The sequence below is a fragment of the Crocodylus porosus genome, unplaced genomic scaffold (assembly GCF_001723895.1).
Source record: "Crocodylus porosus isolate Cpor-Errol unplaced genomic scaffold, CroPor_comp1, whole genome shotgun sequence".
NCBI lineage: Eukaryota > Metazoa > Chordata > Crocodylia > Crocodylidae > Crocodylus > Crocodylus porosus.
This window is the reverse complement of record NW_017728906.1, coordinates 58872906-58889067: the sequence shown is the minus strand read 5'-3', so window position 1 is coordinate 58889067 and position 16162 is coordinate 58872906. Positions and strand designations below refer to the sequence as shown.

The following is a 16162-nucleotide window of genomic DNA, read 5'->3' as shown; positions in this document are numbered from 1 at the left end:
AGAGAACTGCTTTGTTTCTAAGCTGGTACTGAAGTTACTCAAACCTTTATAATTAAGATGTCACTATTAAATCTGTTCAGCATACAGTAATGTTCCCAAGTAACAAAATGGGGTTTTTTAAATATTTTTTCCTACTATACCTTGAACAGCATAATTGTTTTTATCTAATCTGGGCTGTGGTTTCGTATTGTTTTGTTTTGTTTTGTTTTTTAAGGGAAAACGCCAGCTTTCTGCATCTTTTCTGCAGTTTACTGCATCTTTTCAAGAGTGTTATTTAAGTATGTTAAGTTTTAAAGAAACTAGTCCATTAAAAATTAACAAACTCTTATTGGAGAGGTGACACTACAAGAAAACACCAACTCTACAGATCATCCTGGTCTCACCTGGGGAAGACTAAGTGTCAAATGGACCAGTCTAAAAAGACCAAGAAATACATTTAAACCTTTAAATTTACATGATCTTAATGCCAACTGTACTTAAATCTTTAAGTGCAAAAAGGAAGTCCAGGTGTAATGTCTTCAATCCAATGTCAAAATATATTCCCTGATTTATTCATTATGATTTCAGCAATGTATCAGTCCTCTTTGAAATACCTGGGGATGACAGATTTGCAGGCCCTTCAGCTTCGCGTCCTCCATCCACACTGAATTAGGTGGTAGCACACGGCTCCGAAAACTTACTGTCCTGCGGAAACAAAGGAACACAAAAAAATACATTCAGTATCCTAATTTAACAGCGCTCAACAAGCTTCAAATGCAAACTCAAAACTATACTTGTGAACATCTGTGTATGCATACATGCACACATACTGGTACTCAAGTGACACTGGAAGTACCAGTGGCAGTACTGCATGCTATTTCTAACAGACCTTAAAACCATAATCAAGTGTGATGTTCTGACTTGTTACTACACAGGGCATAGGCTGAAGTCCTGGTCTTTCAAACACTTCTGCTCAAGTCTACTCCATGTTTGAGCATGTCAGTGGGATAACTGTGATTTCAATGAGATATGTGCATAAGCATTTGTAGCATTAGAGCTAAAGAGGGGCCACTTAAGCATGCCAAAACCCAAACCAACAAAGCAGTGAATGTGAAATACTTACAGCAACCTCATCAAGCCCTTTACCTTTCTTATAGGTTATAATGGGAGACCAGATGCCAAGTCAATCCACTGTATGCTTTCAATTAAATCAGGGCATGGAGAAAGAGTGCCTAAAACAGCCTGCTATGGACCCAGTGGCAAAGTCAATCCTCACTCTGGCCTGGTGCCAAAGGCTACTGCCCCCAGTAGACCCAGATGTAAGTGGGCACCAGAGATTTGGCTAGGAAGTCAAAGGCAACTGGATGTGATGACTCTCTTGTATGCTTCTAGCTATGCTAACTGGTATGCCTTAACCATGCTAAACAGAAAGGCCCTGAGGGTCAGGGAGACTGTTGAGGACTGTTTCTACTTCACTCATACAGCTTGTGTTAGCAAACCTGTCCAGGGCAGGCTCAATGTTTTTGGTCCCACAGACCAGATGAATGGCGTGGGGCCAGTCTGCAGGCCAAATCAGACCTTGTGTACGAAGACTGGGCCGATGCTGTGTCCACATGCCTGGATCAGGCCTACACATGCTGTTCGCCCAGTCCCACACGTCAGAATCAGGCCCTAGGATCCCACATTGCCTCCTCCTGGCCCCAAGTGCTGGGATCAGAGCCCCATGCTGCCTCTCCACCCAGCCCCACATGCCACCACTCACTTTGCAATCAAGCCCTGTGGACCTGATATAGTGCCCAGGCCCATGGCTCACAGAGCTCCCCGATGTACCCTGGAAAGCCAAGCAGGTCAGCTGACCCAGCACCAGGGGCCAGTTGAGCAGCTATGCTCTAGGGTATTTATCCAGGTATCTATTGATTTTTAATGGAATAAATGGCTAAATCCACTAGAGCTGTGAAACTTGCAGCCACGGAACATTACTCATTTTGAAGAGAAATGCTTTGGCAGCTTCTAGAATCAGTAACAGAAATCCTTTCATATTGTTTCTAGAGACATTTCAGGATTTCCCTGAGCACTGTTCTTGTTAACAAAGTTCAAAATGGCTGTGTGAAGGCTGAATTCTTCTCCTGCTATTCCAGAAAACTTACAAATAGAACCCTAATAAAAATATACGTATAAGAAAATATCTCCCTTACCCATTTCTGTCTTTTCATTGTCTCTCTCGCTTGACTTTCTGTATCTTACTTTCCTGTAGTCTTTCCAGAATCTGTGTTCACTTCAGATTAAACATATTACTAATGATAGAAGAATTATATATTTCAGCTTTCTCTCTCCCTCCATTACTATTGTTTCAGTTCTACTACAGCTTTCCAATGTTTCCATTTTTTCAGAATATTTGCCCTATCATATTTAATTCTTTCACTCTGGTATTCTTGCCTACATACCTTCCAGCATCAGGTTTTTCCAGTCTTGTCAAAATCTGTAAAAAGAGCTAACATTCACCTGTCCACAAAAAGGTGCTGCCTAAAATACATGTACAATGTAGCAGTTTAGCCAGGGAAGACCTTTTCTCTATAGGATTCTGCCAACTATTAAGGCACAAAACTTATGTGCAGAGCAAATGCCCCAAGAGTCACAACAAGTTTAAAATTAAGAAATAGATGAAGTACATCAAACAGCACTACAAGTGCTTTGTGCTTGTATACATGGTACAACCGACAACATCAAGTGATGTTCAAGTGATGAGATGGACAAATAAAGAATCTCTAATCCTTCTAGTTACCTATCCTTACAAGCATGCACTCAACTGACACATTACCATCCCTTCTTGCAAACACCTAGAATTCTTCTTACTTGCCTCGTATCCAATGTATTAAGGAACATGTTGTGGACAATGTTTCTTTCTTCTGCAGTAGGAGCCATTTTTAGTAAGGATGTAGTGTTGAAATCTGTCCTCTTTATCTTGTTCACTACAGAACACAAAAAATCACAGCATGACAAAAAGAAAAAGTGCTGCTTAGTTTTGAGTTGTTTGAATCCGCTTCTCCCTCCATTTTTTAATTCTTTAGCAGATTAAGAGATTTTTGTATTCAGAGTCTCTTGGACTAAGCCTTACACTACACTGGAAATTAGTGTGTGTGAAATAAAGGAAAAAAAATCTGCCCTATTGAAATCTTTGGGAATTTTGCAACTGACTTCAATGGGGCCAGGATTTCATCCATTCAAGTGCTTTATTTTGAAACGGTCACTTCACAGAAATGCCATTAGAGTGTGTTGGGTTCTTCAGTGAAGCAATGGGCTAGGGAATGCAACTGCAGACCAAGGAATACTAACAAGGGCAAAAGAGCTGAACAGAACAAAGGGCATGTAATAGGGCTGTGTGAAGCTTTGGGTGCTGATTCGAGTTGGAGGAGATTTGGCCTGATTTGGTGGCCGAATCTCCAAATCTGAATTGAACTTGGGAGACTAATAAAAAGGTCCGAATCTATTCAGAAAAGATCCAGAGAACTTCAGAGATTCTGCCAGTCCCCACTTACCGCCGCAGGGAGCTTGACCCAGACTCCGTGCCAGTAAGTAGGGGAGCAGGTGGGGCCAGGACCATGGGGGGACCCTTGCCAGGTGCCAGCCCCCCCAAGCACTCCCCCGCCCACTCTCCCAGCCCCGTCAATGGCTGCCCTGCCCGGCCCCAGCTCCGGGCTCTTTAAAAAAAGAGCCCCGCACTCACCAGCTGTTGCAGCAGCCATCAGGGCTTCTGGGGACTCTTGGCAGAGTGCTCCCCATGCGGCATGGGGCATTGGGGATCACATCCCACCCCCTGCCTGGCAGGAGCCAGTGTGTGCAGGGCTTTTTTTTTTTTTTTAAGACCCCGGACACTGGGGCCAGGTGGGGCAGCCACTGACAGGGCTGGGAGAGCGGGCTGGGGATGGGGCCTATTTCATTCGGAGATGCAGCCAATTCAGTGGTAGCCGAATCTCTGAATTAGATTCCGCCAGAATTGATTCGGAACAGCGATTCGAAATCACCAAATTTAATCACTGTCCCCCAAATCAGCCAAATCCAAAGCAAATACTAGCCGCTTTGCACAGGCCTAGTGTGCAACTCCTCTGCTTCTTGAATCACTGAAACTATAATACTCTAAAATGTACTGAATATGCGATAGATTTCTTTCAAAAGAATAAACACTTCTAAGATGCTTTTGGTGTTTTGTGCGTTTTCACCTTTGAAGGTAAACAAAAAATTAACTTAAAACAAAATGCCCAGAGCTGTTCACCAGAACTTGTGCCTTAAAGCTTAAGTTGTGGTTTTTTACTGTGATGACTTCATAATGCATGCCATCAGAGACAACAGGGATTTGTAATGTATACACGTAATATGAACAATAACCTGCTCTATATCTCACGTCAAGTAGCATGGAAGTGACTTAGGATATAAAGAGAGTCAGAAGGTACCCAATGGATCATCGTGTCCTACCCCCTGCCGCTGACAGATGACCGAGGTCAGATGACCCCAGCCAGGTGACTGTCTAGCCTCCTCTTGAAGACCTCCAAGTTAGGTGATAGTGTCACCTGTCTTGGAAGCCCATTCCAGACTCTGGCCACCCTTACTGTAAAAAATGTCTTCCTAATGTCTAACCTGAATCTACTCTCCACTAGTTTGCACCCACTATTCCTAGTTACTGCCTGGGGCACTCTGATAAACAATGCATCACCAATTCCCTGCTGTCCTCCCCTGATAAACTTATAGGCAGCTACAAGGTTACCCCTCAGCCATCTTTTGTAAAGGCTGAAGAGATCCAGATCTCTCAACCTCCCCTTGTAGGGTCTTTCACAGAGACCACTAATCATGCAAGGAGCCCTCCTCTGAACCCTCTCCAGATTCTCTGCATCTCTCTTGAAGTGCGGCACCCAAAACTGGACACAGTACTCCAACTGCAGCTTGACCAATGCCACACAGAGGGGGAGCATCACCTCCCTCGGTCTGTTGGTCATGCATCTGCTAATACACGACAAGGTGCAATTGGCTTTGTTGATGGCCTCGTTACACTGCCAGCCAGCGTTCATCTTGGGAGTCAACTAGGACTCCAAGATCTCGCTCAGCCTCCAAGCTCCTGAAGAGGCCATCCCCCAACCTGTAGGTATGCTGGGGATTCCTCCTTCCTAGGTGGAGTACCTTGCATTTATCTTTCTTGAAATGAATCCTATTTCGTTTCACCCATTGATCCAATCTGTCCAGGTCTGCCTGTATCTGCTCCCTACTCTCCAGTGTATTAACTTTGTCCCATAACTTGGTATCATCTGCAAACTTGTCCAAATCGCTGATGAAAATATTAAATAACACCGATCCAAGGACCGAACCCTGCAGGACCCCACTGCCCACCTCCTTACAGGCCAAGAACAACCCATCTACCACCAAAAAAAGCATATTCCCTAACCAGGAATAGAACCCAAGCTGTGAGAGCACCAAATCCTGACCACTAGATCACCAGGGAACCTCAGCACTTAACATGAGACTTGACAACATATTTAACATTACGTATGTTTAAATGCTATCCTGAGAAAGCTTTAAAGACTAGATATTACAGCACAATATTAAATTACATTATGTGCCAAGATTCAAATAAGAGAGACAAGGCAAGATGTAAAAGTTCAGGAAGCACAGAACTAAACATTTGGGTTTTGCTTGTTTGTTTGAATTACAATACATCATGCTTCCTTATTCTCAGACTAAGTTCAACACTCAGTGTACCAGTGTCATATTAAAACAGAAATAACCATATATGGGCCTGAACAACACCCTGCATCTGAACATTTATACATTTGGAGGATGTAAAAGGAGATAGAATTCTTGGAGAGGGATCTGATTTTTGAAATACATCACACCTGTGAGATGAAAGTAATTTTTTCCCCCAAAATAAATTAATGGCAAATCCTGGTAATAGAATTTCTGAATTCCATTCTTTCCCAGTTAATCACACTACCACAAAGAACACAGACATTATTACTTACATGCTCCTTGCTTGAACACTTCTTCCTCCTTTGGGCCATCAGGAATTAACGGATTAACAAATGCTGGCCTGCAGATGTGAATAATTTTAAAAGTTTACAGGTTTGGTAGATACATAAGGGTAGAGATCAGTAGACATTCCTTTGTTTCTATTAACATACACCCTATGCAAAGAAAAAAAAAAGACACCTTTATAAAACTGAAAGCTACATCTTGTTGGTGCCCTACAGAATATGGAATATCACAGGTTATTGCTCAACAGACGATATAGTAATTAAAGGAGACTCCCTCATATAATCATAATCCTTTTAAGAAGCATTAATGTAACTAAACCCTTCATACAAGAGTTTAAAGAAAACAGGAAACCATTTATAAATGCTGTAATTCAAGCTGTGAATTTATAGTAACAAAATTAACCTCGAGTGGCAGAAAAATTCTGAGAGAAGAAGCATTCATAATCTACACTTTCCAGCCACAACCTTATCAGCAACCAAAGCTGTTTACTGTACATATATATCACTTGCCAAACAAGAAAAAGAAAGTTGACAAGAGTTCTACTCATTTGCTTATTTCTCTCCATACTTCTATTACAGTCTAATTCTAGCAACATCAAGCATTTTTTTGCAAGACAAGTTGCTTATTTATTTTAAGACTCTTCCTCTTCTGTAACTTTTGCAATTCCTTGTTTGCTGCTAATATTATGTTCAGAACATAAAAAACCCAACCACACAGACAACATGTTCTTACCATAACTACCCAAGTAGGTAGCTTATGTGTGGTCCCCATCTTTCCAGGGGTTTGCTGGCTGATAAATGCCTGTGAGATTTCTTTTGTTTAGAATTCACTCTCTTCATCTCTAGCATGACTGAGCCGTTCTACTGACTTCCCAGCCATGGCGCAGAGCCCAGCTTCTCTGTCTGATCTGAGTGGTGGAGTGATCTTTTTCTTATTTTGCACTCTTTATACTTTGGGAAAGTAGCTGTAGGTTTGGATGGATGATTTAGTGGTTAAGGTCAATTTCTGCTGCAAAGGCATTTGGTTTCATTTTGGGCTCTCTGTGACTCAACTGCCTGTTGATACATAGAGACAGTAATACTTCCTTTGGTAGTGGGATGGTAAGGCTGTAATCTTATTTAAAGACTATAAAGGTCTCAAATACTACACTAGTAAGGATCTGTTTAAGACTGACATTTTATAAACCAGACAACAAACATGAAACAACTGAATTATATGTCAGGGCGCTGATCTATTTTAAGATAAAAACTTAATTCATTTTCATCATTACATACATATTAGTTGTGTAATGGAATTATGAACAGAGAGAGTAAAACAGGGAGGAGATAGGAGTTGTGCTTTAACTCCAACAGCAGTGTTAGTGCTGTATAAATCACAAGTGAAACTGACTTTTACTTTCCCCCTAATGACCAAGCAAAATAAAACGCAGAAGAGTAGAAACAGCAAGATAAGGACATGTAGATTAGTAAATTATTCAGAAAGAATGTTACACATGAGTCCCAGTTACCAATTCATTTCAGACTGACAGATTCCTTCAAAGTATTACTAACTTTTTCCACTATGGCATTAAAAGATGTGTTTATTTTAACAAGTCATCCCTCTACAAGTTAGGCTTCAGCCCTTCTCTCCCTAAATCAGAGAGGGTGACCAACTGTTACTAATGCTTACTGTAGACTGGTGGTGGGATTTTAGCTAACTTTTCCTCCTCCCTGTTAATCAGCCTACTACCCAAATTCCAGAAACCCATTATAGTAAAGAAGCAAATGATACAAAAGCTTCCAAGAACAAAGTATACTATTCTAATAAATATCACTGACTACTTCTACAGTGTCCTTACATTCTCCCAAAAGAGTAAACACAAATATCCCTCTTATTTCTCAACAGAACAAGCCAAGTATATCCTTTATGTATAACTAAAGTAATACAGTTACCTATGTACACAAGAGTTATTTTACAATTACAGCAATCTAGATAAAGCACCACTGCCAACATCTTCTACTTATTAATTACCTTTTGTTTTCTGGATCACGAGCCACCATGACAAAGGTTGCATCTAATACAGGGCTGTAAACACCATCATATTCCTAAGAGACAAGCCAAACAAGTACAATTTTAATCTCTACAATATAGTGCTTGTTTAGCTGGCCATCCAGTTAAGCTGTTACTTGTTTACTCCCACATTATTTCACTCATTTCCAGTCCTCTTCCAAAGAGCCAAAGGCAGAGGAAGTGCACAACCTAACACTATACTTTAACCAAAATTTCAGCATACCTGGTTGGCAATGATACAAGTTACCCTAGCTAGCAGTTGCTTCCTGATTAAAATTTATCACTTGTACTCCCAAAACAACCATGCAAATGCATGCACACACACCCTTTCTCTTACACACCAACCCACATAGAAAAATGGGAGTTATCATTTATTCTAAAAACATCATGCAAAAAGCCTGTTGCCACTGCAGCCTTGTCTATCTAACTAGCGTCAAGAAAAGAGCGACATACAGAGCAGTAGATTAACCCTTGTCTTCTAAATGTTCAACAGTAGCAAAGTTAGCTTTCACGAGACCAACTAGATAAGAACGCAGTTACTGTGGTCAATAGCATAATGGAAGAAAAGAGTTTATGAAAACTTTAGCCTTGAATGATTTGCCATGTTAGTATACTGCAGTGAAAGGAGTCAAATAATTAAACATTTGTTAATAACAAGTAATGTTAGTAATAAATAAGAGATAATAAATGAATAAATATCTGTTAATTTTTCACTGATTGTTTACTAATAAAAATTGTCCTACTGAGCTAACTAGATTTTTGTAGGCCAACTGTGCTCCTGAGTAAAAATGTCTTATTCCAAAGAACCTCATCCATTTCCAATACGTATTGAACAATTTGTCTTAATAGGCTAAGAAGTCATATTATTTAAATGTTAGAAGATATAAAGCTACGGCATCCCATTTCAATATGAAACATTGACGTTCTATTATTCTGATGTTAAAATACAGAGAAAAAAATTCAGAAAGTGAAGAAGTGTTCACTGAGAAGCAAAGTAAGGTTTGGACACTGTCATACTCCATCTTACCAACCAACCATCCAACTTCTAATAGCACTGGCTACTTCAGTGGAGGACACAAAAAACACTCATAAGAAATAACTCCGGAGAGGAAAGGCAAGTAGTGAAGTATCTTCCCAGTCCTAAGCTGTTGGTAGTTGTCTAGGTCATAAAACTTAGGGGACCCCTAAAATAGTCATCTCATTCAGTTAAATTTAGGTTGCTACTCATATCACCAATAGTTGCTTCAGAAATGTCCAAAGTATCTTAGAAGAAAAACAGCTTTCCAATACAGGATAAACTAAAAAAGTTCACAAGAACTCACCTGAAGCATGTGCATCTTTACTTCCATTGATGTCTTCCCAACCCAAGAAACATTGCCAGTGAATCTGATATCACAGTCTGGGTATATGACCTTCTTGCACAAATCTAGGAGACATAAATTAGACTGTAACAGAACAGCTGAAGTTTAGTATTTTTAAATAGCGAGGGTCTCCGTTCTCTGTGGTCACTTCAGACTATACAAGCAATGTAAAGCATTCAGGGATAGTCAATGGAAATTCCTGCTGGTGCATGGGAATTCCCTGTTGGTAGAGGCAGCTCTCTCACTTGTTAAACCAGCCTTCTTCCCATACTGTAGTAAGGAGGAGCAGGCAGGGGTAGTGATCCAGGGAAAGGAATGACCCAGGAGGCAAGCTAAGAAAAGAAACACTGGCCTGTCAACATGTAGACTAATGATTGACTGATGCAAAATGCAATTAAGAAGCATTTGGAACATAAAATATTCACTTTTTTGGAAAGAGGGTCATGAGAAAAAGCAAAACAGTATCTAAGAAATACCACAAGGCATTAAAAATTAGGAGGAAAATAAAGTAATACAAATGGAGGAAAGAAACAAATCAGTTTCTACCCAAATTATATAGGAATTACTAATTACTGCACAATAATAGAAGAAACCAGATCAAATGACTACTTACTAATTTTATCCACCAGTGCTGTAACTATTGATAAAGGAGATCTCTGGTGAGATTCAGGGTTGGTGTGAGTGTAACAAATGAGAACTGTGGAGAGAACATGGGGGTTAAATTATCTGTTCTCCATAATTTTTAATCGAATTGAGCAGTAGAACACCCTTCACAATGTAGTCTTTGTGATGCAGAATGAAAGATAACCATTAAACTCAAATGAAGTCAGAACCAAATCAGAATTTATCCAGAAAGGGTAAAAATGACTGATCTGCTTATAATACTTTATTCAACATAAGTCAGACCATTTTTTTAAATAATTCCCTTTGGTCATGAGTGCTTCTGTACCGCACAGGATTTTTTTTTAGTGACTATGCTGCGTGAACTTAAAATGTTCACTTGTGTGACCAAATATTTGGCTGCATTTAAAACAGGGCTCAATCTAAAAAGAACAACAGAACAGAATGAGAAAGACCTTTCCCCTCCCTGAAAACATGATAAAAAATACGTATAATCTACACTTGTATCCTCCAATGACACCACAACTCTGAAAATTCTTAAATCTGTCATTCAACAATAGCCCAAATGTAATTTAACAGACTATCACTGCCAGCTGGCAAAAAACTAGGAGACTGTCATTCCCTCACATAACCCATTTGCAGGGGATGCTCTAACACATTACATTTGCACATGTAATGCTTTCCACAAGTGTTATCATTCATAATTGGGCATGTATCTTCTCTGGACTGAAACTATTACACTCTGGACAGAACTGAATAAAGATGGATGTTTCAGATTTCAAATATTTTTTCCATTCAGTATCAAGACAAAAATCCAAAGCCTTCTAAGACTTTCAGGAAAATCAAACCCACCCCAGAATAACAAACAGCCTACTAACTGGGGCAGTTCCAGAAGTTTGAGAGAGTGTGGTTCAGGTCTTCTCTGATTCAGACCAGAGACTTGCATCACATTTTCTCACATGCCCAGGGAAGGCTGCAACCATCAGGTTACTGATTATAACAGGATGGTCATTTTGACCATCCTGAAAAATCTCCGTCTCAAAAAAAGAAAAAAATAAAGCTGTTTCCAATGTTCCAGAAAAAAGTTTTCATCTCATCAAGGTAACATCTTCTGTCAAAAATAAATAAATAAATAAATAAATAATTCCCAACCAGCAATAGAACTAACAAAGAAAGGTTCCTTGGAGTCATAAGTATAAAAATTTCCCCACGCTCGTATTGGCAACCCAGCACTACCTTTCACCTGTAAAGAAAAATTTAAGTAAGTATCTCAAACTCTTTAAAGGCTGTCAGTGAAGAAGTCTAGACAGAAAAAGACAACAGAACATTAGTAGACTTTCAGTGCCAGGTCTGAACGCATAACTTCTTCACCTACACCTTAGCACCATGTCTACCTCTACAGTCCAGGTACCACTATGTAGCTGTTTTGCTCCCTTGCCAAATGACTCATATTTATCCACACAAGATAAATTCCATGCTTTGCAACCCTACTGCATCCTACTTTTCTTCAGTGTTCTTCCCCACCCTGTCGTTATCAGAATAGGAAAGCCATAAAATTTTATGATCTTTTAAAACTCATCTGTCAAATTTTTTAATACTGTGCCCTTCCCTACTCACCCTAATCACTGCCCTCTGTAATTAAAGAGTTTCATATTAAAACATAATTAATGCCATACTAGGTTAGACTAATGGTCCATCTAGCCCAATATCCTGCCCCTCACAGTGTTAAGTAGTAGATACGTTAGCAGGAGAGTACATGTACAGGGCACTTCCTATGTAATCCTTCCCCATTCCTACCCTCCCTGGTTGCAACCACCATTGATTTAGAGATGCATTGTCCGAGATCCTTGACTGTTCTATTTAATAACTATCAGTGGACCTGTCCTCCATGAACTTGTCTAATCCTTTTCTGAACGTGGTTATACTATCAGCTCCTACAATTTTGTGTGGTAATGAGTTCTGCAAGTTAACTGTGCCATGTAGAAAAGTTCTCTCTCTTATTTATTTTAAACCTGCCCCCTGTTAATTTCCGTATGTGCCTCTTAGTTCATGTATTCTAATACTGTTCCCTATTCATTTTATCCACACCCCTCATGATTTTATAGACCTCTATCATATTCTCCCCCAAGTCTTCTCCCATTTAAAATAAATGTCTCACTAAGGAGCATTTTTCACTAACTAATAAAGCTCCTTCTACTCTTTATTTAATCCCACAGAAACAGGAATTATCAGTTCAAATGAGTCCATTCTGTCTTGTTACTGGTCACTCTTTGAAACAGTAATATCCTGGTCCTAAGAAAAGTGTAACAATTTCATAAACTGACTCAGATTACTTATTGATACAAGAAAATTCTCCTAACCTCAAACAACTGGTGGTTAATTTAAATGTGCAAGACATCACCTCGCTGAACACAATACTCACTTGAAAGGAAGCAAAGTTGGAGTGACCTCTCTCTCACTCAGCACAATTCTATTGTTATCACAAGATAGACGGCTGCCTACTACTACCCTAAAATGAAAGATTCTCTCTCCTCTAATTTTATTTCCTGCCCAAAAGGACTCCAGATGTTCTCCGTATCTTTAATTTTTCTGTGTTCTTAGACTCAGCAATATCTAAAGACAACAGCTATATCGATTATTTCTGCATATCAGTTTTAAAATGTGCTGCCTTTAAGTTTTGTTGGATAGGTTCACATTCTTGTATTAAGAGAAAAACTGCTTATTTTCCTTATTTCCTGCTCCTTATTCTGTGACACAATGTCTTCCTGGTTCATTTCCACCCTGGTGATCCCTCCAGTGGTCCTTTTATTCCAAATAAATCCTATGCTACAACAGGCAAGGCCTGGTATAGTTTCCAACAGCTCTCCATCTTTGCAGGAACTACGAAATTGACCCTTTCCAAAGAGTACTTTCCTTTGTAGCTTCCCATTCTTACCTAAAACAGTCCACTGTAGGATTGCATTTTGGTATTAATATTTTCCAGCATATTTGTTTAGATCTGATAGAGGCAAGCAGTTGGAACCTTAAAGAGGAAAATTTACCCTCTCTTTACTCCTTGCTATACATCTTTCTCTTCCAAGAAGACTATCAGATTGTCCTAATTTTCCTTTTTGGAAAGGACAACCCATCCTCAAACACAGAACAGGCACTACACTTTATCTAAGCCCTAAAGAGGCTGAGAAGCAATACTACTACACTATTATAAATTCTAATACAATAAAAGTCTTAGTCTGTCTGTCTGTAATGCTCCAGGCCAACTGCGCATGTGCTGCCCTCAGGGCAGGTGGCAACTGGTTGGCCCAGAGCGTTACAGACTGACAGGAGGCAGCAGAGGCGGTTGGGGGCACACCACATTCATTCCCTTCCCCACTGCCTTCCACTCCCTGCCACCTGTTGTCACGAGGTGCGGTGCACCCCCAGACCACAGCCGGCAGGGAGTAGGAGGCAGTGGGAAGGGAGAGTAGGGGAGTGGGCGCAGCACAACACGGCCCTGCAGCTGCATGCTGCACCCCCATCTGCCTGCCTCTCAGAATTAACCACCTCTGCCCAGGGAGGGTAAGTGGGGAGGGAGGTGGGGCAGTGGTTGCAAACAGCTGGACAACAAGTGGGGGAGCAGCACAGGGCGATGGCTATGGCTGCCGCATACAAACTACCACCCCCTTCCCTGGGAGGCAGCAGGAGGTAGGAGGGAGCACAGGGCCAGACGTGGGAGGAGCCACTGGAGGGGGACACATCCCCCTACTTTGGCTAACCTGCGCCAAGCCCCTGGACAAGCAGCTGGGCTCCGATTTCCCCAGAACCCAACCCAGCCCAGCCAATGCCCCATTCCCAGTGACTGGGCCCCAGCTGCACCAGGTCCTGGGGCAATCAGAGCATGGCGGCTCATCCAGGGGCATGGCTCTTGGGAACCAAGGGCAGGGCCCATGGCCCCCAGGTCTGTGCATGGGGCAAGGGTAGGATAAAGGGGTGGGCTGCATTCAGCCTCTGCTCCGTGCTTCGCTGCCACTGCTTTGACAGCAGCATGGCGCCCTGCGAGTCCTGCCACTGGGCGGGCTGGGCAGAGGTACGTGGTGCCACGCTGCTGTCAAAGCAGCACAGACCAGTGGGCCATGGCCCCCCTCTTGGCTCCCCTATGCCACACCCTTGCTGGGTTCCAACTGCCCCAAGACCTGGCCTGGCTGGGGCCCCATTCATGGTGACTGGGGCTCTGGCCAGGCCATGGGACAATCAGAGTCCAGCAGCTCCTTCAGAGGTGTGGTGCAAGGGCAGGGAAACTGGCCTGGAGCCGAAGGGGTGGGGGGGAACCAGGCCCAGATCCAAACTGGCGGGGGGAAGAAGATGGGGTGGGAAAAGGGCCCGGACCTGAAGTGGGGGCTGAGGGTGGACAGGCCTAGACCTGGACCCAAAGTGGGGGGGACAGACGGACACCGGATGTGGGCCTGTGTATCTGCTCGCCTATCATTCTTGACAGGCAGTTTGCTAGTACAGAATATAAACACATAATGTATTACACTATTATAAAATAATTTCTTGCAAACAGCAAAACAGTAAATATTCTTTAAAGGTATGAACATAATTACTTACCTCCTAAGCTGTCGAGATCTTCAAGAATCCTTCCAAACCTATGATAAAATAATTTTACGTGAGAATTGGAGTTCTATATTAATACGAAATCAAGAATTAGTATTTATAAAAGTATGTTACCTTACACTGTCGTGTACATTCAAATATTTCTCTCTTATTTCAGGTTGGCTCCCTAGAGGCAAAATGACCTCTATGTAGCTGTCTTTCATTTTCTTGGGAGGCAGGTCTTCCTGCTTTTGGGCCAGTAAGGTATGTAGAGCTTTCCTTTCTTGCATGGCTTGCACATGGTCTCTGGGAAGAAAAGAAACACTACAAATTGAGGATGTCAGTACACTACACGGTGCAGCCCTACTTATGATATGCTTTACTCTAGATAAGTATAGAAAGCTAAGGGAACAGCTGCAGTCACAAAAGAGTGATTTGAGGAGAAAGACATAAGACACTAGCACCAAAAGTAAAAGTTTATAATGCAATCTTGAAACAGAATGCAAAATTTTGATTACAAAAACTGCAATAAAATAATAAAGCTATTATCTTTGTACAGAGTTTAAAGTGCACGTGTGGTGTGCATGCGTCACCAACCCTGAATGGTGTAATGCAATTACTGAAGTCCTGCACTACCTAGAAGCATTTGATCAACCATAGTTTAACCCAGTAATTAGTGTGCAACTCATATGGCTCAGGGCTACTATCACTTAGCTCATTGTATATATCAAATCTGTCCAGGATAGGTCCAGACTGTGTCTTTCAAATCAGCTTCAAGCAAAGGAACTGTGACTCCATGTCTACTTCATCTTCAACTCCATTCCCAGCAGTTTATTTTCTCCTCCACACCAGTTCACCAAATCTATCCCTTCCATTTAAGGCTCAATAATAGAATTAAAAAAAAAAAAAAAAGAATACCCATATTTTTTAAGCCTGCAAGATTTCCAGTTTAATGCCAAAGGCCACAGATAGATGTGCATTTAATCTGCTTCAAATTCCAAGCACTTCCATGCTGTACAGATGTGCACCAACTCCTTGCCCCCCATCTCCCAAATCATGTTCTCAAAAAGTCGATGGAACAGCATGCACCAGCAGTGCTCTCTGGCCATGGAGCACAATGGGTCCTCTGGCATCCTGGAGTCCTTTGCTCAGTCTTCTGGCATCCTTTGGTGTTCTGCCACCTCTCCCCAAAAGGGAGTGAAAGGAGAGCAGGACAGACAGTCAATGCATCCACTCACTGTCTGGGTACTGCGGAAGACCAGAATCCAAGAGGCACGCAAGGAATCCTCTCCAGCCCCCTTGCTAAAGAGGAGGATTCTTTGCATGCCTCTTGGTCTCTGGAGCTTACTTATGACAACCAAGAGCACAAGAGAATACTCACTAGCTCTCCACCTCACTCCGCCTCCCACCTCAGGAGCAACCAAACACTGTGGCATACCAGAGGAGCGCTCGGAAAAAAGCAGATGTTTTAGAAAAAGCTTCAGAAAGAAGCACTTTCAACAGATTGTTTCAAAACTGAGGACTATTTCATCATATTTTCCATACCCTTTAAAAAAAAAAAAAAA

General features: G+C 41.5%; 1 protein-coding gene across 5 annotated transcripts in view; it reads right to left on the bottom strand.

Annotated features, from left to right (window-relative positions):
• Positions 1-16162, bottom strand: part of ACOT9 (acyl-CoA thioesterase 9) — a 33929-nt gene that overhangs the window by 6071 nt on the left and 11696 nt on the right. For all 5 annotated transcript variants that reach the window (XM_019529168.1, XM_019529169.1, XM_019529172.1 and 2 more), the window contains 8 exons: positions 14733-14903; positions 14613-14650; positions 10021-10104; positions 9369-9472; positions 8008-8081; positions 5985-6052; positions 2837-2948; positions 594-684 (listed from right to left, as the gene is read on the bottom strand). In XM_019529168.1, the coding sequence (XP_019384713.1) occupies positions 594-684; positions 2837-2948; positions 5985-6052; positions 8008-8081; positions 9369-9472; positions 10021-10104; positions 14613-14650; positions 14733-14903 (742 nt within the window). The remainder of the gene's footprint in view (positions 1-593; positions 685-2836; positions 2949-5984; positions 6053-8007; positions 8082-9368; positions 9473-10020; positions 10105-14612; positions 14651-14732; positions 14904-16162) is intronic.